The 25,720-nt window shown below is 51.8% G+C and overlaps 1 protein-coding gene across 15 annotated transcripts in view; it reads left to right on the top strand.

Annotated features, from left to right (window-relative positions):
• Positions 1-25,720, top strand: part of AAK1 (AP2 associated kinase 1) — a 57,633-nt gene that overhangs the window by 24,032 nt on the left and 7,881 nt on the right. For 2 of the 15 annotated variants that reach the window (XM_041478794.1, XM_041478860.1), the window contains exons 5-21: positions 532-674; positions 3,904-4,025; positions 5,371-5,452; positions 7,149-7,281; positions 8,342-8,445; positions 9,379-9,458; positions 10,162-10,316; positions 10,397-10,683; positions 10,866-11,069; positions 11,484-11,692; positions 12,661-12,818; positions 13,193-13,309; positions 14,893-14,988; positions 20,131-20,232; positions 21,105-21,206; positions 21,952-22,062; positions 24,861-24,965. In XM_041478794.1, the coding sequence (XP_041334728.1) occupies positions 532-674; positions 3,904-4,025; positions 5,371-5,452; positions 7,149-7,281; positions 8,342-8,445; positions 9,379-9,458; positions 10,162-10,316; positions 10,397-10,683; positions 10,866-11,069; positions 11,484-11,692; positions 12,661-12,818; positions 13,193-13,309; positions 14,893-14,988; positions 20,131-20,232; positions 21,105-21,206; positions 21,952-22,062; positions 24,861-24,965 (2,310 nt within the window). Of the gene's footprint in view, positions 1-531; positions 675-3,903; positions 4,026-5,370; positions 5,453-7,148; positions 7,282-8,341; positions 8,446-9,378; positions 9,459-10,161; positions 10,317-10,396; positions 10,684-10,865; positions 11,070-11,483; positions 11,693-12,660; positions 12,819-13,192; positions 13,310-14,892; positions 14,989-17,950; positions 18,040-20,130; positions 20,233-21,104; positions 21,207-21,951; positions 22,063-24,481; positions 24,630-24,860; positions 24,966-25,720 lie in introns of those variants that run through there. The other 13 variants (XM_041478837.1, XM_041478875.1, XR_005956073.1 and 10 more) reach the window with 12 other exon arrangements.

Consider the following 25,720-nt stretch of genomic DNA (forward strand, 5'->3'; position numbering starts at 1 on the left):
TTGTCCAGAGTTTCCCTTGTTACAGATGGATTTTTAATTCTTTGCAGTCCACAACTTCAGCCAAGCCACTTAACATGTGGGTTTTCTGAATGTCTGCTTTCCTCCCTCCTTTGCTTACGTGAGGCAGACTAATCTGTGGGCTGTGGGTGCCCCAAATCCAGCCTTTTATTCCTCTAGTCAGACAGAAGAAGGCCTATTTGGAAGAAAAAAAGAAAAATTAGTCCAGGGCTCACTGTCTCCAGCCTTTTATTCCTCTAGTCAGACAGAAGAAGGCCTATTTGGAAGACAAAAATTAGTCCAGGGCTCACTGTCCTGCTGTGATTGGGGATCCAGAGCTCACTGTCCTGCTGCTGGGGTTTGGGATGGTCAGAGCTGTGTCCCTGCTGTGGTTTGGGATGGTCAGTGCTGTGTCCCTGCTGGGGTTTGGGATGGTCAGAGCTGTGTCCCTGCCGTGGTTTGGGATGGTCAGAGCTGTGTCCCTGCCATGCTTTGGCACCCCCCAGCTCACTGTCCTGCTGCTGTGCCCTGCAGGGGGACAGGTGGTGAACCTGATGAACCAGCGCCTGCAGACCGGCTTCACCGAGAGCGAGGTCCTGCAGATCTTCTGTGACACCTGCGAGGCCGTGGCCAGGCTGCACCAGTGCAAGACCCCCATCATCCACAGGGACCTCAAGGTGAGCTGTGCCCCCAGGGCTGCAGCAGGGAGGTAAGGTGCATCCTCCTGCCTGTCTGCCGGCTGCCCACGCTGTGCTTCTCCTGCTGGTAATGAGGGAAAGTGGGCATAAACACACCTCTGCTGGGAGATAAAAAAAGAAATGAGCTTCTCAGTGCTGCTTACCATATGTTTGCCATCTATAGATCTACTTAAACACAAATGTTTGTGAATAATTGTGGCTTGCACACGTGCCAGAATGTACCTGATGAATTATTCACAGTGACCTGAAACACTTCTTATTTAAGGTAGCTCACAAAATTGTTTCCAGATTAAAAGGAGCACTTCAGAAGTGTTGGCCTTGGGGCAGGAATGCTTAGGAGCTTTTGAAAGTGGCCTCTGGAGCTCTGACCATGAAAGTGTGTTGTAAAACTGTGTGCTTAGCTGGGAACAGAGCAGGGCCAGCTTGGGGAAAATCCCCCACTTGAAATCCAGCAAACAAGAAGATGTTCCCTTTGCTCTCATCGAGCTGGAATGAAATACTCAGCCAAGAAGGAGGCTGCTGCGTGAATTTGAAATTCACATGTGCTTTGTGGGGCAGGTTCTATTTTCAGAGCCCTCACAGATGTTTGTTTGTGCCACTGGCCATTGTTTTACATGCCACGTGTACCAAGGAGAGCCAGGTAGAGCAGGGGAAAACTTCCTCAGGGTTTGGTGTGCTGTGGCATGTTTGAAAGGACAGTGATGCCACTCTCAGTCAATTTTGATATAGGAACAGCTCCTGTGTCTCTTCCCAGGGGTGATCTCTTACCAATCTGAGTCCTGGATTTAAGGCTGTAAAGTCTGTGGGCAGCTTGCAGGAGTTTGTCTAGGTCAGAAAAGCAGGGTGAGGACCAGGAGCCTCCCCAGCTGACATTAACCCTGCCCTTACCTTTTTGGTGAATCCCTGGGGGGTTAATACAGAACAAACTCAGTGTGTTGCAGGAGAGTAAATCTGGGACATCTGTGCTGGATTAGTGAGTTGATCTGTGGTGTTGCTTTCTGCCTGAGTTGCAGTTGAAATGGGCTCTTGGGGCTGGTGTCCAGCCTAGGCCAGGGGAGCTTTGCAAGGCTTGACTCTTGGTAAGCTGTGCCCAGAGTCAGGGCTGGCTCTTCTCTACTTGGAGACGTGTTTTCTGCTTGAGCAGTGTATTGTTTCTGTCGTGGTGACCTCTGGGGATCTAAGCACTAACACAGAATTAATATTTATATATATTTTGACTTTATTTGTGTTAAAATGTAGCACTGTCAAGGGGCAGTTGCAAAGCCAAGAGAGGAGGAAGGCCAGAGAAGTTTAGTGCAAGTTCTGGGTGTCAGGAGGGACATGTAGGTGTTTTCTTGGGGTGAATATCACCCTGCTGAGGAGGGGGCAGATGCTGGCTTAGCAGGCATCTGGGGGCCTGGAGGCCTTTTTTGCCTTCCAGCTCTTTGATGCTGCTCTGGAGCTGGAGGTTGCTGCCAGCAGAAGGGAGGCTGTGAATGAGCTTTGAGCCATTCAGACGAGTGCAGCTGGAGGAGTTTCACTGGCCCCTGGCTCTGATTTTGAATTAACCCAGAGGCTTTGCCTGAAGCAGAGCAGCCTCCTGCTGGCACAGTCCCCAGCTGGAGGGAGGTGACCAACAGCTGGGGACAGCAGCACCTTTACCCAGCTTTTCTGTAGGCAAAGGGGACATGGCACTGTGAGTGGGGGGCACACAAAGATCCTGTGTCACCCCTGGGTGTTTGACCAGAAGAAAACACCTTCATACTCCTTTTAAAGCCACTTTTCTCTGGCCTGGCAGTGTATTTGTTTTGCTGTGTTTATTTTTTCCTTCTCCTGGCATTTGCTGATCAAACCTAGTTGCTGGATGGTCCTGTGCTGATGGCTAACAAACCTTTCAGGGTGTCTGAGTGAGAAATCAGACTGCTCAGGCAGATAAAGTGGGAGGACTCTTGGGGAAGTGTTGGAGGAGCACTTTCAGGGAGCAGGGAATAACAGGGCCAGTGTTGATGTGCTGGGGAGAACATCTGTGTGCAGTGCTTTATTCAAAGCAGATGGATGGCACAGGGGGAAGGGGCGTGTTTAACCCTTGGTTTCAAGCCAGCCTTCTCCCCCTCAGCTGCTCTAATTTGGCTGCATTTTCTGGTGTTTAAAATGCTGACTCCTCCTTTTTCTTTCCTTCTTGTAAAGACCATCCTTGATGGGGAGCTCTGCTTCCAAAGGGTTTTGTTAGCAAACGCTTATGTGGTGATTTTTTTTATTTATTTTGGGCTCTATGAGCAGCATGTTTTATCTCGGTGTTGTATCTGAGCATTTGACACTGATTGAAGATAAAGACATGAAAAATGGTGTGTTCCCTTGAGAGAACATGCTGTTAGTGCTGCTGCACAGATGAGGAGTTGGAACACAGGGATGCTCTGCCAAAGCAAAGATCTGAACACAGGGTTTCACACATTAAAGTCAGTGCTGGAACAGGCAATTTCCTTAGGTGGGTGCAAGGTGGAGTTTTGTTAATGCACAGTTGTGAGTATGGAGGAGAAGGTTTCTGCTGATTTTATTTGTTTCTGTTGCCTGATTGAAGGTACCAAATAATATTTGAAAGACAGGGGTGTCCTCAGCAGCCTGGGGGAGCCTCTGCTGCTGCAGCCCCTGTTTAGGGACTGTGGGCACCCAGCAGACTCTGAGAGCAGGCAAATAAATGTGATCATGAGCTGAGGTTTGTTTTGATTGAGACCCTCAGGGACAGGTAAGATGCAGGCAAAGACCTGGAGATGTGTTTTAATTTTATAAGTATAGAAGTGTGTGTGTTATTTGTTTGCCTCTCCCATAGACTGTGAGGAGTTACAGCCTTCTGTAAAGCTGGGACAGCTTGGATTTCCTGTCCCCAATTCAGATGGCAGACCAGGGCCACAGTAGCTCAGGAACATTGAGCTCCAAAGGCACTGAAGTCTTACAAGAGGCAAGGAAATGTGCTTGCAGGAGGAGAAGGGAGGGGTGGCAGGATGGAAGGCAGAGTTACAGCTGTGCTTCCATTATTTGATGTCTATTTTAGGAGATGTGACAGTCTTGATGCCTGTTTTCTCTGCTGTCACTTTTAGGCTTTAGTGTCAGATATGTCTGATATGTCTTCAGGCACTTAAAACCTTGACTCATCTGAAAAAAAAAAACCAAAAACCAAACCCTGAATATTTTCTTGTCTGAGTGATTCTGTGTCTGTCTGTGATGCTCCCAGGTTGAAAACATCCTGCTGCATGACCGTGGCCACTACGTCCTGTGTGACTTTGGGAGTGCTACCAACAAATTCCAGAACCCTCAAACCGAGGGGGTGAATGCAGTCGAGGAGGAGATCAAGAAGTGAGTGTGCTTTGCCTTTCCAGCTCAGCTGTATTTGTGTTTGAAGGGTAATTTTCTCTTGAGCTGGGGTTGATTTTGCTCAGCCTGTTGCAGCAGATTGGCTGTGCTGCATGGCAGTGTCTGCTGCAGGTGAATGAGTGCCCTGGGGAAGGTGAAACAATAAATTGAGCTTGATGTAATTGCTTTGGACCTGAGATTAATGCAGAGCAGCAGCCCCACCTCGGTGAGGCAGTGACCTGTTCTGTCCTGTGCAGGGTCAGGCTGTCTGTCCTTCATCTGTCTGGGCTTCTCTGAGCTCCAGGCTGGGCTGGCACAGTCCCATCCTGGCTGAGCTCCCTTCCCCACGGATCTGGGCACTGACTGGGGCTGATCCCAGGAAATTCCAGCTCCTGGAGGGGTTCAGTCCAGCTCCTCCTCCTGCCCCACACACTGCCAGCTGTCCTGGCAGCATCTCTGGTGCCCCTTGGGGCTCACCTACAGCTCAGTGAGCCCTGGGTCAGGGGTGGAGCACACTCCAGGTCCTTGGCCTTGCTTTAGTTCTAACAACATCCTGCAGACTGGCCACTCCTGTTAGAACAGTCAGGAATGGCTACAGATGCCTCTTTTTGTTGGGATTCAGCTACACCTGCCTGGATTTCCTAGGCTTGTTTGGAGTTTTCAGGCTCCTAATCCAGCCTTGCAGTCCCCTTGGAGTGCCCTACTTGTACACTTAAGCCTACAAAACCTTTGCCTTTGGCAATGCTTTCCTGTGATCAGGGTAAGCAGCAGGCAGCAGTGACAGACCTGCTGGCAGGAAATCTTATCACAAGAGCCTCATCATCTGTGGAGCAGTTTCCAGCTTTTCTGTTTGTTGTGATCTGTTAAGATGAGGCAGTTTCTCACTGTGCTTTGAGGTACACAGTGACCCATCCCTTGCCACAGTGGCTCTGAGCAGGACTCCTGGTGTGGAAATCTACTTTTCAGGAGCCGCATATCCAGTTACCATCTCTGTAATACAGTTGGCCACAGCCCTGCAGTGAGGGCATTGCAGAGGACATTTGATTACTGACCTTGTTAATGCTTTGAATCCTTGAATGTTTCTGTTCTTAAAATGACTGCACATTTTGTGGTGAATTCTGTGCTTTAGAGAGGATTGTGGTTGCTATTTTGGCTTCCCAGGGCAGTTTGAGGGGTGTTTTACTGTTTGAGGTGTGTAGCAGGTGATGCTGTTAGAACATTTTTCCAATAGATACCTTTAGCATCCCTTTCCTTAGAATGACTAGGGAAAGAATGAATTTGGAATTCTTTGGGAATGTGACATGCCTGCTGTCCCCTTTTGAAGTCCCTGATCCACCTTCCCCTGCAGGTACACGACGTTGTCCTACAGAGCACCAGAGATGGTGAACCTGTACAGTGGCAAACTCATCACCACAAAAGCAGACATTTGGGTATGTATGCAATCCCCTGGGCATCTTTTCACTGCCATGGCATGGAAACAAGGTTGGCCTGATTTTCTGGGAGCCTGGACAGTTTTTGGGTGCAGAACTCCTCTGATGAGCTCCTGCTGAGCAGGGAGGCTGGTGCAGCAGACCCGTGTGCTCCTCCTGTGTGCTTTCAGTTTACAGATGGGTGAAACTCCAGGGCTGAATGGGGCAAACCTGATTTTGTATCATAAGAGTTAAACCAGAAAATTCAGGGTGTTGTGGCACGTTGTGCCTGGGCTGGGTTGTTGGTATGTGGAATCAAAGTTCTGGTCAGAATTGAGTAGAAATCTGAGAAAATGGCCCTGCCCCAGCAGCAGCAGTGTGCCCATCCTGTGTAACACAGGGCTCAGTTGTCAAACTGGCCAAAGGCCAAACTTCTGCACTGTTTCTGGTGATCAGGGCAATCCTGCCATGCTCTTTTTTCATGGTGGGAGCAAAATCCAGCTGTGGTGGAATCCATTCCTGGCTCACCTGGTCTCCTTTGGGTGGGACAGAGGTGGAAAAGAGTCTGTGCTGTTTGGAGTGGCAGTTCAGCACATGTTTAAAAGTGTTTAAAATGCCAGCTGGGAGCATGTTTTGTGTTTTTTGGAGCCCTGAGCTAGGAGGTAACATGGTAGAAGCAGAAAAAGAGAGTTTTGATCGATGTTCAATAGTTCTGCATCTACAAGAGGGAGAATTGCTGGTATGACATTGCTGAAAGTCCCTCTCAGTGAGCAGCTCCTGTGAGAGCAGGTTGAACCAGGGGTCTGTGGGGTCACCCTGCACTGGGAAGGGTCCCTGGCCTGGAGGTCACAGCTGTGCCAGTGGGAAAGGACCCACTGGACAGTGGGAAGGGCCCCAAAGGCAGCCAGAGGAGAACCAGGATTTGCACTCCTTCCTGTGCTAGTGTGGAAAGGGGAGATCCAAAGGCTCTGCTCCTCCTGGCGTGGCAGGAGTTGTGTTCCAGTGACACTTGGAGCATGTCCAGAGCAGTGTATGGTGGTGGGGCCTCAGCTGCCAGGCCTGTTGCAGTGCTTGTCCTGCTGGAAACTCCCTTTCCCTGAAACCTTACCAGGGCTGTTTTAAGGCAGAGTGCAGTTTCATTGTGAAATCCTGTGACAAAAGAGATGAGCTGATGGTGAGTTTCTTAGGATTAGGAAATGTTTCCTGCTCCCAGCTCTGAGGTGGTGGGAGTGTTTCATAATTAGCCCTTTGTGCAAAAACTGTTTTCTTTTGCAAGAGGTGGTGGCTCTTGGTGCCAAAAGCAGCGTGGCAGTAGAGGGAAGTGTGGCAGAACCTGGCAGCCTGCAGAATGAGCTGTACTTCCCTGGCATTTATTTATAGCAGTTGAAAGGTTGTTTGGACTTAATCCTGGAAACAGTTTGGGTTTCTCTTTGTCAGAATGGATGTATTAATGATGATGGTTGCCATTTATTTGTGCTGTTGCTTTGCTCTTTCCTCACGGTGTGTGGCAGAAAGGGTTCAGTGACACGCAGGGTCGTGTGATGATGAGCAATCCCCCAGATCAGAGTGATGAGGGAGAGCTCTGCATGTTCATCTTCCCCTGGAGCTGTGCTGTCCCAGCTCCCTCACAGGGTGCTGGGGCAGGCCTGACCTCAGCAGGAGCCAGGACCCTGCCGTGCCCTGCGTGGTGAATCCCTGCCCTGTTCTCTCTCTGCAGGCCCTGGGCTGTTTGCTGTACAAGCTGTGCTACTTCACCTTGCCCTTTGGGGAGAGCCAGGTGGCCATTTGTGATGGCAACTTCACCATCCCAGACAACTCGAGGCACTCCCAGGACATGCACTGCCTCATCCGTGAGTGTCTGCAGCTCTGCTCCTGCAGCTCAGCCAGGAGTTCCTCTCCCTTCCAGAAGCTTCCCTGCACACTGAGGTGGTTAAAGTGATCTTGGGCCGGTTAGGAGATCACTCCTGGAGTGATCATGACAGAGATTGCTGTCTGGCCAGGCTGTGGAGCTCTGTGGAAGGGCAGGAGCACACACAGCAGTTTGGTGTGAGTCCTGCAGGAGCTTGCACAATCAGCCTGTTTATGCAGAAACGTATTTCTGCTGTAATAAATCTGTTTGGATAAGGAACTGAAAAGACCACAGTGACTTAGGCTAGTGATAAGAATTCATCTCCTGTAAACTGGGAAACAGAACTGAAATGATTTATAAATATCCCACTGACTAGAGTGAATGTGTAATTAAGTGTACAATGCACTACTCTTGGCAAAGCTGGGGCAGCTCTCTTGTTTCCAGCACAGCTTTTGATTTTTTTTCTTTTCCTAGCCACAGTCTTGACTCACACAGAGTTGGATGTGTTTGCAGAGCAGGCTGGTATTTTCTTTGCTGATGTGGGCTGTCTGCAGTGGTGTCTGTGGCTGCCCTGTCTCTGCCCTGCTGGCACACCAGGGCTGGATGAACCCTTTTCCTGTGCTTCACCTGAAGTGCCCAGTCCCACCCAGTGCTGTTCCCTGGCCAGGCAGCATTTCCCTCCCTGCCCCAGAGGCTTGGGTAGCAGCTGCAGGTCCCAGCTCTGGTGGAAGATCTGTCCTGGTCCATGCTGGCTGTCCTGCCCTGTTCCCAGCTGAGCCCACAGCCCAGCTCAGCCTGCACTGCTTTGAAGGAGGCAGGACTCTGTTAACACCTGGTTGTACCAAATGTGGAGTTGGTTGGGTTGGAGGGACCTTAAAGCCCACCCAGAGCCACCCCTGCCATGACAGGGACACCTCCCACTGTCCCAGGTGCTCCAGCCTGGCCTTGGGCACTGCCAGGGTTCCCCACCCTCAGCACAGAAAAGTCCTGTGCTCTATCAGGATGTTCTGCCCTGTCTGTGTGTCCTGCTGCTCTGATCTCTGCACCTCCATCTCTTCAAGGGTACATGCTGGAGCCAGACCCTGATAAGAGACCTGACATTTATCAGGTCTCCTACTTTGCTTTCAAACTGGCCAAGAAGGAGTGCCCAGTGCAGAATGTGCAGGTGAGCAGGGGGGTGCCTGAGGGGGCTCTGGGAGGGGCTGGGGGGCAGCTGATGAATACTGAGCATTTCCCTCTGTCCTGTTGGTTGTGCCCCACTCCTCTGATTAGGAGGATCTTGTTTGTTCCTAATGGGACAGTTTGGTTTGGATTTTTTTGGGTCACAAACCAGGGTTTCTCGTTCTGTTTGTCCCTGATTTACCTCCTCACCCAGTCACCAGTGTGAGGCCAACCAAGAGATCTTGTGCATGTGAACATGGAAAATTAGGCCATGCTTGGGAAACCAATTTGATTTCCAGGCACACTCATCATAGAATGTGTAATTTGGCCTGCACTTGGGTTTGAGCACAGCAGTTCTGGGACTTGGCATTTGAGCTGCATCAGACCTTACACAACCATCTGCCCCTTCTTGGTGTGTCTGCAGAGACTTCAGATGAAAAATAGAGTTGACAATTATTTTCTTATGTTGTTATGGACACTGACAGACATTTTATTTTGTTGTTTCTACATAAATAGAAACTTAGGGGTTTTTCCCCGTGTTCAGGTGCTTAATTATGGTCTTTATGAATAAGAGGTAGTTTGGGTTCTATTATGCCTGTGTTTTTATAGCATCATTAATGAATTTTGTCACTACTGTCCCCTGGTTGTCTTTTAAAAATAACATGTCTTTTAAAAATTTGTGCTGTGGAGCTTTGTGTTCATATTCCATGTTCAGTGATCAAAAAGCTGAGCCCTCTTTTCTTCCCTTGTAAAGACTCCCCCAAACTCCTGTCTCCCCATGACATGAACCTTGTGGTGTTTGTTATGTGTCCACATGAGGAGTAATTGCTTTGGAAATCCCCAGATCTCCCAGTTTTATTGTGATGTTTTTGCACATTATTTCTGACTCTGTTTTCTGCCCTCAAAATACCAAATTTGGCATTTTTGGCATCTGCAGAACTCTCCAATCCCTGCTAAACTCCCAGACCCAGTTAAAGCAAGTGAAGCTGCTGCAAAGAAGAGTCAACCAAAGGCCAGGTAACCCCACCTGCTTTTTACTCCCTCTTTTGTTGCCTGTTGTCTCTGCTGTTATTAGCACAGGTGGATTTAGCTGCTTCCTTCAGTAGCCAAGTGGTGACTGAGCACAGTTACTGTCCCTGCCTCAGAAACAGTCTGATATCAGGTTCATTAGTTATCATTTTGGTATCTCCAAACCACAGAAGGCTGGGGGCATGGCTGCTCCTCTCTCTTGCTGTGCATTTTTGGAGCTCAATAAACATTGGGCAGAGATCAGGAGAGTTCAGTGACCTGATTCTGGGGTGGATGTACCAAAGTTAAAGTGCATCTAAAGATGGCAGTTTAGACAACTCTGCCCAAAGGTACCAGCTGCTCATGAGCTGATTTGTGTCCTTCATGTGCTCATTCAGAAGTCTGAGTGGTTTCAAGCAATATGTTGTAGGAAATAGTTGGATGTAAGTTGAGTGGTTTTGACAAGTCCCAGCTGTCCACCAGCAGAAGATGCCACGGCTGGCAGAGAAGTCAGAACGACAGTGTTGGATTAATTGTTGTGAATGCATGCAGGAGGCTTTACTGTGCCTGGGTGCCCATGAGTGTTTCACCTTTGTCAGTCACACCCAGCTGAGGTGTGGGTGAGTGTTTGTCCCTGCTGTGTGTTCCGTGCACCAGCTGCCCAGCTCACAGGCTGTGCTCACTGCCCTTCCTTCTCCTCCTTCCTTACCAGGCTCACAGACCCCATCCCCACGACAGAAACCTCCATAGCACCCCGGCAGAGACCTAAAGCAGGACAGACCCAGCCCAACCCTGGGATTCTGCCCATCCAGCCAGCCCTGACACCCAGGAAGAGAGCCACAGCCCAGGCAGCCATTCAGCCACAGGGTGAGCGACGTGTCCCCGTGCTCCCTGCTCCCCGTGTGCCTCGGGCAGTGACCTAACGCTGCCTTTGGCTTCTTGTCCAGTTGCAGGCCCGGCTGCCCTGGGCAGTGCCCAGCCCTCGCTCCCTGCCAGCACCCCCCAGCCAAAAGCAGCCCCCCAGCAGCCTCCAGCCCAGCCCCAGGCCAAGCCGGCAGCAGCGCCCCAGGCACAGCCCCAGGTCCCCTCGACACAGCCCCAGGCCACTCCTCAGCATCAGCAGCAGCAGCTTTTCCTGAAGCAGCAGCTCCTGCAGCAGCAGCAGCAGCAACAGCAGCAGCAGGCTGCCTACTTCCAGCAGCAGCAGCAGCAGCAGATGATGCAGGCACAGCAGGTGGGTGTGTGCGCCGGGTTCATCACAGCTGTGTCTGCAGGGCTGCAGCTTTATGTTTATGGCATGTTCCTGCTCTTTTGGGGGGAATGGGTGCAGCTTTTAGGCATTTCCTGTGTGTCCCCAGTCCTCCAGCAGGATTTGGTCTAGGTCCTCCACACCTCCAACCAGCAATTGTTTCCCAGTTCCCAGTGATGCAGCAAGGAGCGCCTGCACAGCAGCAGCAGCTGATGCAGAACTACTACCAGCAGCAGCAGCAGCAGCAGCAGCTGCTGGCCCAGCAGGCAGCTATGCAGCAGAAGACCACAGCAGCAGCAGCAGCTCAGCAGAAGCAGCAGCCCCAGGCCCAGCCCAGCACAGCACCGCCAGCACAGCCACAGGAGCAGGGGGTGAGACCTTGGGGCACTGGGACTTGGGTACAAATGCTCCTCTGCCAGCTCCTGAGTGCTGATCTGAGTCTTTCCACCTCTGCTCTGGATCTCAGCCTCTCTGCCCCTGAGCAGATCTGAGCCCAGCCAGCCTTTGCCAAGTCCTAGTGGAGGTTTTACCTCCAGAGCTGCACCACAGAAAGGGGAGAGACTCTCTGCCTGTGCCATTTCAGTAATCCTGAAACACTGCAGAGCTGCAAATCCCTTTGTTTGTCTGGTTTTTCCCCTCCAGACCATCCCCAGTCCATGACTGGCACGCTGGGTGCTGTTTTCTCCCCCAGTCCATGACTGGCATGCTGGGTGCTGTTTTCTCCTCTGTTTTCTCCCCGTGGCCGCCATTCTAAGCGAGCTCACTGTCCTTTCCTCCCCTGGCAGGCACAGGTGCAGGCTCAGAGGGAGCAGCAGCAGGCTCAGGGGCAGAAGCTGGGCTCCCTGACGCCGCCGTCCTCGCCCAAGGCGCAGCGCGCGGGGCACCGCCGCATCCTCAGCGACGTCACCCACAGCGCCGTGTTCGGCGTGCCCGCCAGCAAATCCACCCAGCTGCTGCAGGCTGCGGCTGCTGAGGCCAGCCTCAACAAGTCCAAGTACGTGCCAGGGCCTGGGGGTCAGCCTCAGCAAGTCTGAGTAGGTGCCAGGGCCTGGGGGTCAGTCTCAACATGTCTGAGTAGGTGCCAGGGCCTGGGGGTCAGGCTCAGCATGTCTGAGTAGGTGCCAGGGCCTGGGGGTCAGCCTCAGCAAGTCTTGAGTAGGTGCCAGGGCCTGGGGGTCAGCCTCAGCATGTCTGAGTAGGTGCCAGGGTCTGGGGTTCAGCCTCAGCATGTCTGAGTAGGTGCCCAAGGCCTGGGGGTCAGCCTCAGTAAGTCTGAGTAGGTGCCAGGGCCTGGGGGGGGGTCAGCTCTTGGTCAGCCTCAAAACTCCAAGTAGGTGCCCAGGGCTTTGGGGCCAGCCTCAGCAAGTCCAAGGAGTCCCAGGGCCCTGTGTGGAGTGAAGGCTGGGTCAGGCTCTGGGAGGTGGTGGTGCAAAGCTCTGAATGAAGGTAGGCACAAAACTCTGAGTGAGTCTTTGCCTTCAAGACCTCAGTTTAGGGCTTGGCAAGAAGTACTGGAAAATTTGCCCCAAAGTCCTGATGAATTGTCTGAGCTCCCAAAAAGCTTTGGGTGACCAGGGTCTTCTGTGGCTCACAAAAGGCAGTGGCATTTCAGCCACAGCCCTGCTGTGCACTTTGTTCTCACTGCTTGACACCAGCGCTTCCTGAAGGTTGGACTTGATGGTTTTGGAGATCTTAATGGAGCTCTGATTCCCTAGGAGTACTTGCTAGGTCACTTTTACAGTGTCTACAGGCAAGAAGCCTTTTGACTGTTGGTTTTAACCCCTGAGCTGTGACTGCTCAGCCTCAGTGCTCCCAGGCTTCTGAGCACGGGACTGCAGTAATTTACACTGCATGTTTTAATTGGGAAGTCATTAGAGTGTAGTGGTTGGGACCAGCTGATAGTGCTGGCCAGGGTGTTCAGATGGGTGGTTAATGGCTCTTGTTTGGGGTGATCCCATCCAGATCTGCTTCCACCACGCCCTCGGGCTCGCCAAGGACCTCACAGCAGAATGTCTACAACCCCCCTGACGTGTCCACGTGGAACCCCTTTGATGATGACAACTTCTCCAAGCTGACAGCTGAGGAGCTGCTGAACAAGGACTTTGCAAAGCTGGGGGATGGTAGGTGCCCAGGGTGCTCTAACACCTGCCTGCTCTGGAAAGGGAGGGTGCCATGGGCTGGGGATGCTTTTGGGCAGGGACTGCTCAGGTGCCCTGGATTATTACAATCCTCTGGCTAAATCCTTCCAGGTTCTTTCTGTTTGCAGTTCAGTGGTGCCTCCAAGGCAGAGGTGCCAGCTGCTTTGACTGGTACTCAAGTGCCTGTGGAAGCTGCAGTTTAAACCCTGCTTCATCTGCAAGTTGGGATTTGCAGCAAGGGCCTTGAGTCACTTAGTGGAACACTGGCCTGAAAATACAGATGAGCAGCCTACTTTCAGAATAGAACAGAAGTTTCAGAATAGAGGTTTCCCCCTAACTCTGGGTCTGCTTTCCAGGGAAAGCTCCAGAAAAGGCAGGCAGCTCCACAGAGAACCTGATGCCAGGTTTCCAGCCCGCAGCCCCCACAGCCCCAGCAGATGCCTTTGGTGGCTCCTCCTTCCCTGCTGGGCCAGGTGAGTCTGGGAGCATGGACAGCATGGGAGGGGGCAGCTCCTGGCCAGAACCTCTTTGAAAGGGAAGGAAAACTGGTACAAACAGAGTGTGTGGGCACTGAGAGCTGCAGGGAATAGGGTTGGCACTTCAGGAGAGGAGGGAATGTCATAAGGTGGGTGGCAGAGGCAGGACAGTGTGGGGAGGCAGAGGTGGGGCTTGTGGTGAGGGAAGAAACTGAGCCCTGAGTTCCCAAGGAAGCTTCTTAGTGTGTGGAAGTTCCATGGAGCTCCTAACAAGGAGTAAAACCTGCCATGTGCAGTGGGGGAGCTGGCTGGGAGGTGCTGGTCAGACCTGCTGCTCTGTTTGGAGGACAGAGGAACAAGGGTAACATCTCTGCTGCAGAGTGAGGAGGGCAGCAGGGAAAGTCCTTGGAGGAGAGCACAGTCTCATAATTGACATGTAAAGTGATGAAGGCAGTAATTTCTGCACTGGCTGGGCTGTGTGGCTCCACCTTGGCTGGTCTGAGGAGTTTCTCTGCCTGTGGGACCTTGTCTGGTTCTCCTCTGGTCCTTGTGTCCCAAGGTTTTGCTGTGAGCAGCCCCTTCTGTGCCAAAGACCCTTGGTGAGTGCTCATTTCTGCTCCTTCAGCCTCAGTTCTCACTGGGGCAGCTCAGACCTGCCAAGCACAGAGGTGCAGAGCTGCTTCCAGCAGCTCCAGAAGCCAGGGATCCTCCCCCTGGTGACAAATGCTCCTGGCTGATGCCTCCCCACAGAAACAAAACAACTCTTGGTGAGAGGAGTCTGGGAAGAGGCTGAAGAAGCCTTTGTGGGGCAAAGAGTGACAAATCCATTTGTGCTTATTTCTATTTATAAAAGGAGATTTAGGAAAGCTTATAACTGAGCCTGGTGTGTTGGTTCTTACCAGAGAATTAAGGAGTTGAAGTCCCTGGCACAGGAGTGCTCCTGGGGAGCTGCTTTCTGGGTTTGTCCAGCTGTGAGCAGTTTCTGGTGTTCCATCAGCCTTTGTGGATGATGCTGAGCAGCAGCAGCTCCACGTTGAGCTGTAAAGCACCTTCTGCAAAGCCTGAGGTGCATCTGTGTGCCCTGGGCTCTGTGGTTGCTGTACCCTGGTCAGTTCCTGCAGTGTCTGTCTTCAAAATGTGCCCCTTGACTTCCCAGTCCTGGGGCTTGGCACAGGAAGGTGTCTTGGGGCTGGGCACTTCCAGCCCTTCTCTTTCTTTCTGAGAGACAGGAACCTGTCCCAGCCTGGCTGGTGCAAAGTGCTGCAGATTTTATTGCAGACTGTGTGTCCTTTGTGAAACCTTTCACCTTTTGTGCTGCTGTGAAGGTAGATAACAGTTCCTCCCTGCCAGGGAATGTTCTGAGATCTGTGGGTCAAATTGTGTTGGAGAGCTGCATGGTGGCAGTCATTTTATTTGGGTTTTTATCCTTTTTAGTAGCACACTTGGTCAGAATGTGCCTGTGTGTGGTTGTGTCAGGCCACAGCTGGGGCTGTGCCTGTGCTGGGGTTTTGTTCTGTGCTTCCTCCTTTTCTCTGTTCACTCTGCCTTTTCTTTTCTTTTCCTTTCCTCTTCTCTACCAGCTGAAAAAACGAAAGACATTCTGAGTTTGGACTCTAGCCCTCCTCTTCTGACTGTGCCTGATCCTTTCATTCCTCTCCCGTTATCTGACACCCCAGGTAACCTGAGCTGGGGGGAGGAGGGGGGCAGAGTCCTGGCCTTTGTTTTGGCCTCTGAATCCTCTGCTTCTGTTCAGGCACACCTGAAATCCTGGGCACTGCCAGGCTCTGCTGGGCTCACTGGCACTGGGGATGGTTTTCATGGGGTGATCTCCTTGTTCCTAATGCCACAAATGTGGGTGGGTGTCTTTGGAAGCTCAGCACTCAAAACCAAAAGTGATGGGAGGGCTGGAGCACCTCTCCTAGGAGGGAAAGCTGAGAGAGCTGGGGTTGTTCAGTCTGCAGCAGAGGAGGCTCCAGGAGAGCTGGGGACAAGGGATGGAGGGACAGACACAGGGAATGGCTCCCACTGCCAGAGGGCAGGGCTGGATGGGAGATTGGGAATTGGGAATTGTTCCCTGGCAGGATGGGGAGGGGCTGGGATGGAATTCCCAGAGCAGCTGTGGCTGCCCCTGGATCCCTGTCAGTGCCCAAGGCCAGGCTGGACAGGGCTGGGAGCACCTGGGACAGTGGGAGGTGTCCCTGCCATGGCAGGGGTGGGGTGGAATGGGCTTTAAGGTCCCTCCCAACACACACCATTCCAGGATTCTATGAGGAATAACCCCCAGGTGATTAATTACCTGTTCTGATTTAAGCTGTTTTGAAATGGCTTCCAACCTTGAAATTGTAGGTTTTATTATTGTTAATCTTTCTTTCCTCTAAGAGTCAGTGTTTCTTTGGCTTCCAAAGTCTGTTGCAAATCTGAGCATCTTGTGAAGCACAAGTTACATGTGACCTTTTCTGATTTGGCAAGATTTTCCAGTACAGTTGGTGCTATTTCACTTACTTTGCAGTGCTGCTTCTAAGCCTTTTCTGTGCACATTTCTGACTGCAGCAGCCAACACTTTTTAGCACAGATTATGTAAGTGCTTAGGAGCTTATTTGCAAATCGGTGGGATTTGGAATATGGGGATGTTTTTATCCTCTCTCAGCCCTCTGTGAAGGTGTGTGACAGGTCCCACACCAGTGAGCCCCAGAGCACAACTCCATCCTTGTCCTTAGCCCAGGCTCTGGGTCACTGATGCTTTGGAGCACCCAAAAAAGACAATTTCCTGTGTTTGTTTGTTTTAAAGTGAAACCTGAGGCCAGAAGCTCATGAATATTTCCAAGGACTAGGGCTACAGAGCAGTAGCTTTGAAACTGAGGGGGTTTGTCTGCTTGTAAATTCAGCAGAAAAGATCAAACTTCTGGAGTTGAGCTCAGGTTTTCACCTGGGTAAAGCTCAGCTCAAACCTCCCCCCCCTGGCACCTGGAGGAGCAGGTGGCATCACCTGAGGGCCTTCAGGACCTTGCAGAGCCCAGGTGCAGTGGGTGGTGTCAGTGTGTCCCTCCTCCTCCTCCTCCTCCCCTGTGTAAGGGCTGCAGTTCTTAATGGAATTGTAACTAGGAAGAGGAGCTGGCAAGAGGGATGTGAAAATATGGCAAAACATCTGTTAAAATAAGGGAGAATTAAATATTCATGTTGAAAACATATTTCCTTGTGTATGTGCAGGAAAATGAGCCAAGTTGTTCTTAATGAGCTTATTTCAGGCTTCACCACTGACTAATCCTGGGGTTGGTCAGGGGAACTCTCTGTGGGTCACTCTGGCTGATGTAGGAGGATATTTTATTTTTTTTGGGGGGAACAAAACACTGGATGAGATGTTTTTAATCACCATAACTCTACTGCAGGCCCATAAATTCTGAGCAGATAACTGGGTGCCCAGCTATGCCTGGGTGTTTGTCACAGCTGTAATAAACAACTGGATTGCTGCTGAGGATTTATTTGCACCAAGATGACACATTGAGATAAAGTAATTGCACATGCACAATTAGGCATGCACAGCAGCTGTGGGTGTGCACTAATGAGCTGAGTTCACATCTTGAGTTGGGAAGATGCAAAAGGGCAACTGCTCATGTGGGAACCTGATGGATTTATTGCTGTATTTACTGAGAGGACAAGCTGGAGGTGTGATGATTTAAAGCAACAAAGCCAGCAGACCATGAGAATCCCAGATAAATGAGTGTAAAGAGCATCCAGTCTGGCTTTCAGTTTGATCTTAAGGGGGAGAATTTACTATTTTACAAATATTTGAGGTCTTGAACGTGGAACTGAAATTGCTTGGTTTTGCTGTCTTCAGGAGCCACTGTTTGTCACTGTTTAAAAAGAAATGCCACTGAATCATCAGAGGCTGAGTGGCCCAAGTGCCTCAGTCTTTACTGAGCCACTTCTTTTAAACACTGGTCTGAGACAGGTGGGCCTGATTGGTCATTTAATCAGTTCATTTCTGATTGAAGAATTAACAGATGATTGGTCATTTCATCAATTCATTTCACCTGATTGAAGAATTAACAAGACACCAATTTTTAAACAATTTTCTGAGAGTAACAAGAAAACAGATATTAGAGAAACAACACCTACAGGTTGTTTATCATAATTGGCTCTCATTGTTTATCTCCAGCTCCCTAAAGTCTCCCAGGCCAGTTCTGGGAAAGCTTTTCTAGCTTTCCCTCTCTGAGCAGGCTGCCACATCCACAACTGTTGAGTGTTACCCCTGTGGTGTTTGCAGAGTCCTGATTCCATTTATTCCCCTTCTCTTCCTGCTCCTGTTGTGTGAGAACCAATCCCATTTCAGCAGGGCAGTGGGAATAAACAGGATTGTGGAGTAAATCCCATTGATAAATTTATAAATTTATTAATGGAGAGTTTATAAATGGGAGTGCAGTGCCTTCCCTGGCCTAATGCAGGGAGCACCATGCACTGAACACCATGCAGGGCTGTTATAACCTGCTAAACCTTCATCAGTCAGTAGGCAGAACCCCTCCTCAGTGAGGGATCCCTGCCCAGCTGTGCCAGATCCCTGCCCAGCTGTGCGTGTGCCAGATCCCTGCCCGGCTGGTGATGTCCCTGCAGGATTTTCAGCGCCGTGTCTCTCTCTCCCAGCTGGCCCCCGGAGGAAAGGACTCTGCTGTGTGCTCTGCTGAGCTGTGAGTGCTGTCCAGGGCAGCCCTGCAGTGGGTGCCAGCCCTGCAGTGAGTACCAGCCCTGTGTGTGCCCCTCCTGCCTTGGCCACGTGCCTGCTGGGCACTGTGTCCTCACCTTGGCACACAGCTCTGCCCTCTGCTCTCTTTTAACTTGCAAGTTTTCAGGAGTCCCTGTTCTTTCTAATAGCCTGCTCTAACCCCCAAGCCCCTTTGCCTCTCTCATCTCTTGATTGATATTTTTGATATTGATATGATTGATATTACCTCGATTGGTGTTTTTCCCTAACTCTGGTGTTTCCTAAAATGCTTTCTGAGTATTTGTGGCTGAAGGGGTGTGTGGCCAGCAGTAAAAACAGCATGGCAGCAGAATCTCTGGCAGTGGTGTTGAAAGTCAATTTGCTCAAAGTCTGAGCAAACTGGCTGACTGTGAACTCCATCAGGTGTGTGCATGTGTGGGAAGAGGGGTCTGGAGGAAAGGGCAGCACTGTCACTGGATTGCCCAGAGCTGTGCTTCTCAGCCAGTGCATGATGGGGTTTGGCCTCTTTGCTCGTCCCAAGGTACAAACCCAGAGTTAATTCAGTGGCTGCACCTCCTCCTTGTGCTGGTGCAAAGCAGAGGAGAGGCTCTTGCTTTCATTCCTGGAGGAAGTGGTTTGGTTTTCAGGCTCTGGAGCCACCATCAGCCTCTTGGGGATGCTCCAAGACCCATCAGCTGCAGGCTCTTGCTCTGCTCCTTCTGCAGCTGTTTTCCTTGCTCTGACAGGAAACAATCAGTAATTTCTTACTGTGAGGAACAGAGAACTTGACAAATCTTAAAGGCTGCAGTGTGTGGCTGGTTCTACCTCAGCAAGGGGCTGGGAGGGCACTTTTTAATCCCCCTCTGTGCTTTTAAGCTCAGACCCTTTCTAAAAGCTGGCCATGGTCTCCCTGGCTGCTGCCCAGCCCCAGCAGACCTGCCCTGGCTGCAGTGGGGCAGAGCAGAAAACCCAAGAGAAACTGAAACAGCAGCAGCCAGCTCACCCTGAGCTGGGCCAGCCTCACCTCCCTGAGCTGGAAAGCAGCTGGCAGGTTTTGCACAGGCTGACTGAGGAGGAGGAGGTCTCCAGAGGCAGCAGCTTCAAGTGGGAGCACAGGGACTGGGTAAAACACTCACTGCCCAGCTGGAATTGATGGAGACCCACCCTGAGAGCCTTCAGGAGCTGTAGGAGGTGAAATACCTCTGTGAGGGGTCACCTCTTCTTAACCTTGTTCATCCTGGGGCTTGTTGACGTGTCTGCACAGGAACGATCTGGGTTTGTTTGTTGGGTTTGAGGCACTCATCTCCTTCCCCGTTCATCCTGACTCCTTCTTGTTTGTGTTGGACTCCTCAGCCTCACTGAAAGGGGGAAAAAGTTCCTTTAAACCGTGCACTGAGGGGTGCAGTGGCTGCTGGAGCAGGACTGGCAGGTCAGCACCAGCCCTGAAGGAGGCAGGAGAGGAGATCTCGTGGGACAAGAGACAAAATCAGGCAAAGAACCACTGAGAGCCTAAAGCTGTGCATAAAACCAGCTGTGCCCTGGGGCAGGAGGGAAAATGAACCCGTGGGGAGAGCACCATGGTTGTTCCCAGAATCTGTGTGCTTATATCTGCATATATATAAAAATAGATCTGTAAAACCTCTGGCAGTGGCAGAGCTGTGGGCTGTTCTGCAGTGGCTCCCTGGGTGGGTGAGGATGTCCTCACCTCTCTTGGGTGGCTCTTCTGATGGCCCTGAGTGATGCTGGGGGACAAACTTCATGGCAGGGCCTGTTGTGATGGGGCAGGGGATGGAGGTGGGTTTAGCTTCAAGAGAGAATTTCTGCAGTGAAGCAGGTGAGGCCCTGGCACTGAGCAGCTGTGGCTGCCCCTGGATCCCTGGCAGTGCCCAAGGCTCTGGGAGGTGTCCCTGGCATGGCAGGGGTGGCTGAGCTCTGGCAGCTCCTGTGCAGCCCGGGGCACTCAGGGTTCTGTGCTGGAGCCATTTCCCACCCGTGCTGCAGGTGCTGCCCTGGGGCTCTCACACAGCACAGCCCTGAGCTGAGCTCCTCATTAATGGTGTCTTCTTCTTTCTTCTGCTTTTCTCTCTGTTGCCTCCTTTCCTCCTTTTCCTGCTTGCCCCAGAAAAACTGATTGAGGGCCTCAAATCTCCCGAGCCTGCTCTGCTGCTCCCCGAGCTGCTGCCTCTGGCTGACCCCTTCGGCAGCACGGCAGACACTGCCAATGGTAACTGCCCCCCGTGCCCCCCGTGCCCCCTGCATGCTCCCCTGGCTCCCAGAGCAGCCCCTGGGTGGTGCTGAGGCTGAGCTGCCTTTTCCCCATGGGGTGGGCACTGAGCAGGGGGAGTTGGTGGCTGCTCTGCTCTGCTCTGCCAGTGGCACTGCTGGGCCTTGGGTGTTCTCTTGGGAGGAGAAAGGTAATTGCTGATTGAAGAGGATGGTGAAAATACCTTTATTTGTGGTCCAGAGTTGGTGTCTGGCCCAGGCAGACACCGTGGCCTCAGCAGGATGAGGAGGCAGGGGAGGATGAGGAGCTGGGGAGTGCTGGGGATGAAGGTGGGCTGCAGCAGGCTCCAGGCAGGTCAGGGCTCTGGGTGCTGCAGAATTGTGATTTACTGCCAGGTGCTCTGCACACAGTGAGTGCAGGCTGCAGGTTGTGCTGCTGTGGGGTGGGGCCTGCTGGGTGTGCCCTGTGCCTCTGACAGAAAGGAAGGACATCACTCCTTGTCATATTAAAACTCCCTCTACCTTGGCAGTTTCTGGCAGTTGTCTGAATTTTAATGATCAGTTACGCTGAATGCAAGGGGACTCCAGTGGTCACTGCTTTCCTTTTGCTGGACAAGGATCTCGTGGATATTTCCTTCCTGTTCAGCTGCAGGGCAGGTGTTACCAACCTGCTGTTCCATTCTCTGGCTGTTTCAAATTTGGGCTTGTACAAATCAAAACGAACAAAAGCTGAAACCAGAGTTCAAAACCAACCAAACCCTCGAGCTGACACTCACTACAGCGTCAGTAAAAGATTCAGACAACTCCTGCCTCAGTTTCCTTCTGCTTTTCCTTGCAAACTAACCTCTGGCTTCTGGTGTGCCCCGTGGAAAGGCAAAGCTGCTGTGGCTGTGGAGAGCCTGATCCCGGGGCTGGAGGCCCCTCTGGCCCAGCGCCTCGTGTCCCACAGCGAGTCCGTGGCCTCCACCAGGACAGGTTGGTCAGGCGCTGGGGCTGGGGGCTCAGGGAGCTCTGGCTGCTCCCTCAGGGGCTGCTCTGGGGCTTCTGCTCTCCTCGGGGGGGCTGGAGAAGGTTCTTTCCCTAAGGGAAATGGGCACGAGGCTGCCAGAGCTGCAGGAGCCTTTGGCCACAGCTCCCAGGGATGGCCAGGGTGGGGTTTTGGGGTGTCTGTGCAGGGCCAGGAGCTGGGCTCTGATCCTTGTGTGTCCTTCCCACTCAGGAGGTTCTGTGGGTCTGTGGTAGTGCTCCCTGAGCCCACCCTCCCAGAGCTGCAGGTGCTGCTGCATTGCTCCATGGAGTGGTTCAGAGCTCAGGAGCAGTCCCTGAATGTCCCAGGGGGGCACAAAGCAGCTCCTGGCCCTTTCTGCTCCCGCAGCCTTGGTTGGGCCACTTCCCACAGCAAGTGGACTCGAGCTCTTCTCAGAGGTGTCTGCTGGGAGTGCCCTGGCCTTGCAGCTCCTCTCTCTGCCCTTCACCTGGCTCTGTGGGGTTCTTTGCTCAGCTTCAGAGGGACAGAAAGCCCTGCTGGAGGTGCTGGGGCTCTGTGCCCTCCCTGAGAGCAGTGGGATCTCCTCCATCTCAGGGAAGAGCAGTTTTTGTGCTGGCTTTGCCCCAGAGCTGTGCTCCCCCCCTGCCTGTGGGTGAGGGGGATGTGACAACGAGAGCTTAACACTGTTTGTGTCCTGTCCAATGCCACCCTGGGATGCTCACCTGGATCCAGACTCTCTCACTGGGGAAGACTCTCTGCTTGACTGTTCTCTGCTCTCTAACCCTGCTGCTGACCTCGTGGATGAGTTTGCTCCTGTAGCTTTCACAGCTCAGCCTCACAAAGGTAAACTGGCCCTCTTGCTCTGAGCCCTGCTTTACAGACACACGTGCTCTGACCTGTTCTGGTGTTTTATTGTCCCCAAGCCACTGCTCTGTTTTCTTCCCAAGCTGCTCAAACTTGGAATGTGCACTGATGTACTGAGGGAGGAAAAAAACCCCAATTATTCAGCTTGAGTGTAAAGACAGAGTTTGTCCAAAGTGGAGTTGTTTTCCATGGGGTGGGATCAGGCAGGAAGGGTGGGCTCTGCGTGCAGACCTTCCTCACTGAATGCATCCTGGGTTTGCTTTTTCCACGTGGCATTTGAAACTGGTGGTTTTTGTGCATTATTAATTCCAGAAGGGAGCCTGATAATCATCTGTCACAAGGTTTTGGAGCAAAAGGAATTTTCTGTGGTTTGTTGCAGTTAGCATCCCAGGCAGATGAGCTCTTCCAGCCCCAGAGAACATTGTCCTTATCAGGAGAAGTTCTTGAGTCCAGCTGTGAATGGGAGCCTGAGGGGGGGGGCAGGGCTCCTGGGCTGTTTATTGCCCTGAAAGAGAGGCCCAGAGCAGCAGAGCTGATTCCTGGTGCCCCTCAGAGCTGGGGGGTGCTTTGCTCACTTGGTGAGTGTCCCTATAGCAACAGAAATGCTCTGGCCTCGGAGGAATTGCTGCAAAAACAGCCTGGAATCAATTTTTACACTTGATGGCATTTCAGAATGAGTTTGTGCTTTCCACAGAGCTTTTGGGTTAAACAGGCAGTCATTCTAATTGCTCAGGGCTGTGATCCACCCCTGTGCCACTTCACTTTGCACTGCAGTGTGTGTGGAGCACTTACTGCTCCATCCTGGGGCACAGCAAAGCCCAGGTGTGCTGCTGTGGCTGAATGAGAAAATGAATTTACTGCATGGCCCTGCCAGGGCTGTCCTGCTGTTCCCTCTGGGATGGGAAGGTGAGACTCTGGTACCAGGGGTTGGGACAAGGTGCTGAAATCTTCCAGAACTCATTGATGGCTTCTTTTCAAACCTCACTTTTAGCTCTGGGTGTGGTTATAACTAAACATCAGACTCACTCTTTATTTTTGGCTTAGTTTATCCAGTCCTGGTGCTGGTGATGATCTAAAACTCCCCTGGGACAGATGCTGCTGTCCTTGGGTGTCATCAGCCTGTGGAGCTGCAGTCTCCTGGCCCAGTGGGACCAGGAGGGCTGGAAAGGCAGCCCTGCTCTTATCAGTGGGATCATGGAAAGGCAGCCCTGCTCTTATCAGTGGGATCATGGAAAGGCAGCCCTGCTCTTATCAGTGGGATCATGGAAAGGCAGCCCTGCTGTGACCCTTTATCAGTGGGATCATGGAAAGGCAGCCCTGCTCTGACCCTTTATCAGTGGGATCATGGAAAGGCAGCCCTGCTGTGACCTTTTATCAGTGGGATCTGTGCTCTGAGGCTGATCTTTCAGCCCTGCCACTGCAGCCTTTCCTTGTCCTTTGCTGGCCCTGAAATTGGTACTGAGCCTTCAGGGTCCCTGAACCTGCATTTGCAGAACTCAGGATGTTTCTGCTTGGTGGGGCACAAGTCACTGAGGGGCTGTGTGACATTGGCCAGCCTGTCCCTGTCCTCAGGGCTGGCCACTGCTCCTGCAGCAGCCTCTGCAGCTGGGGGCAGAAATGCCATGGCAGTGGGACCCTTGCAGAAATGCCATGGCAATGGGACCCTTGCAGAAATGCCATGGCAGTGGGAACCTTGTAGGAGCTCCCAGGGTGGTGGAAGAGGCACAAATAAATAACTGGGGACAGAGAGGTGGCAGTGACAGTTCCTGTTCAGATGGACCTGTGTGTGTGTGACACTTGCACTGCTCTCCTACAGCATTTTGGGGTTGTTTTCCCTGGGTCTGATCCCCCAGAGCAGTTCCACCAGTGCTTTCTTGCCTCACCTCTCCCCAAACCTGTTCAGTCTTGGTCAGCTTTAGAGGAAAATCTTTTATTCCCAGCAGGAGTCAGACAGGAATGTTCTGTTCATGGAAACTGTTGGGTTGATGTGTCCTTGCTGGGCTTTCAGAAACATTTCATACAGGAGCTGAGGAGCAGATTTGGGAGGGTATTTGAGGCATCTGAAGGAACAAGTAGTGATGGCCAGGGAGTGTGAGAGACTCTGAAAATACATAATTGCCTGATGAGGTGGATAAATCATCTCATCTCTGGAGATGGTTGAGAGTGCCTCTCCCCCGTGTTGAACTGCAGCTGATGTGGTTTGAAATCAGTGGAATTATCTCCCAGAACTGCCCTAGGGGCCTCTAGAAAACCTCTCCCAGCACTCTGCAGGCAGGTAAACTCCCTGGAAATCTGACTTCATGCTGCCCTTCTTGTTTTACTGCTGTGGGTGAAAGCTCAGGGGTTTGTCTCATGTCGATGACTGGAATTTCTTCTGTGGTTTGTTTTTTTCCCCCAGCCCTTTTCCTCTCCCTGTGCATGAGAGCCAGAGAGGCAGCCTGAGCTCTCACACCATGCTCATGACCAAGAACACCTTCAGTCCTTGGGAGCTTACCCAGGCCTCTGCCACAGCTCCAGCTGTCCAGCTGAGCCTTCAGACTGGTCAGGTTTTGTTCTGGGTCTTGCTTGGTTTGGTTTGATCCCCTCCACTTCTGTATTTCATTGCCTCTCTTCTTTCCTGCCCAGACTTACCAACTTCATTTCACCTTTTAAATAAAAACTCCTGCTGCTAAGTGCTGTCTCTGAAAACATTAAGATGTTCTAACACTTCCTGGCAATTCTAACCAGCCTCTCTGCTGTCTTTGCTTCTTTACCCTTATTTCTCTCCTATGCTGCAGAAGATACTAACCTGATATCAGGCTTTGATGCTCCTGAGGGCTCTGAAAAAGTGACAGAAGATGAGTTTGACCCAATTCCAGTGTTGATATCCAAAAATTCACAAGGTAAGCCAGGATGTGGGAGTGAAAAAGGGAAAGAAAAAAGGCAAACAATGGATATATAAATTAGTTCTGGGGCAGTGGTGCTGCAGCACATGTGGCTGGTTCCAATCTGTGAAATACTAGAAGTCTGCTCCCTGTCCCACCTCCTTGAGGAGCTCTGGGCAGGCTGAGCCTGTAGGACAGTGAGGGGGCAGCTGCTCATTTCATTATCCTGGCCCCAGATCCTCCTGGGGAGATCTCTGCCAGCAGGAGCCAGGGCACTGCTGGGTTTACAGCAGCTCAGCTGTGGTTTTCAGCTCTCCAGGGACAGCAGCAGGCAGGGCTTCACTCCTGGCCAGGGAAGGATCAGTCCCCACTGCAAGGATTTTGTGATTGCAGCTTTGATGTACTTGGGGAGGTGTAAAGACAAATCCAGGACTTTTTTTAAGGCTTTTTTGCCTTTTTTTTTTTTTTTTCTTCTCCAGTGTGGTCACAGAATCCTTTGGCTTCCCTCACTCCCATTTTTGGTCTGAGCAGGAATGTCCTGAGCCCTGCTCTGCACTAGGCTTGGCTTTCAGAGGCTGACACTCATTAGGAGCAGTTCAGGCATTACAAACTCCTCTGGAAGTCAGGGATTTCTCCCAAGGCTGGGCCAAGATAAGCCCCCTTGGGGGCTGGAACCAGGTGGACTTTAAGGTCCTTTCCAGCCCAATCCATTCTGTGGGTCTCTCCTTTAGTGTCCCAGTCCCATGATAGCCCAGTTCTCCTGGAAGCAGCTG

The sequence above is a fragment of the Pyrgilauda ruficollis genome, unplaced genomic scaffold, assembly GCF_017590135.1.
Source record: "Pyrgilauda ruficollis isolate IOZ18807 unplaced genomic scaffold, ASM1759013v1 scaffold113, whole genome shotgun sequence".
NCBI lineage: Eukaryota > Metazoa > Chordata > Aves > Passeriformes > Passeridae > Pyrgilauda > Pyrgilauda ruficollis.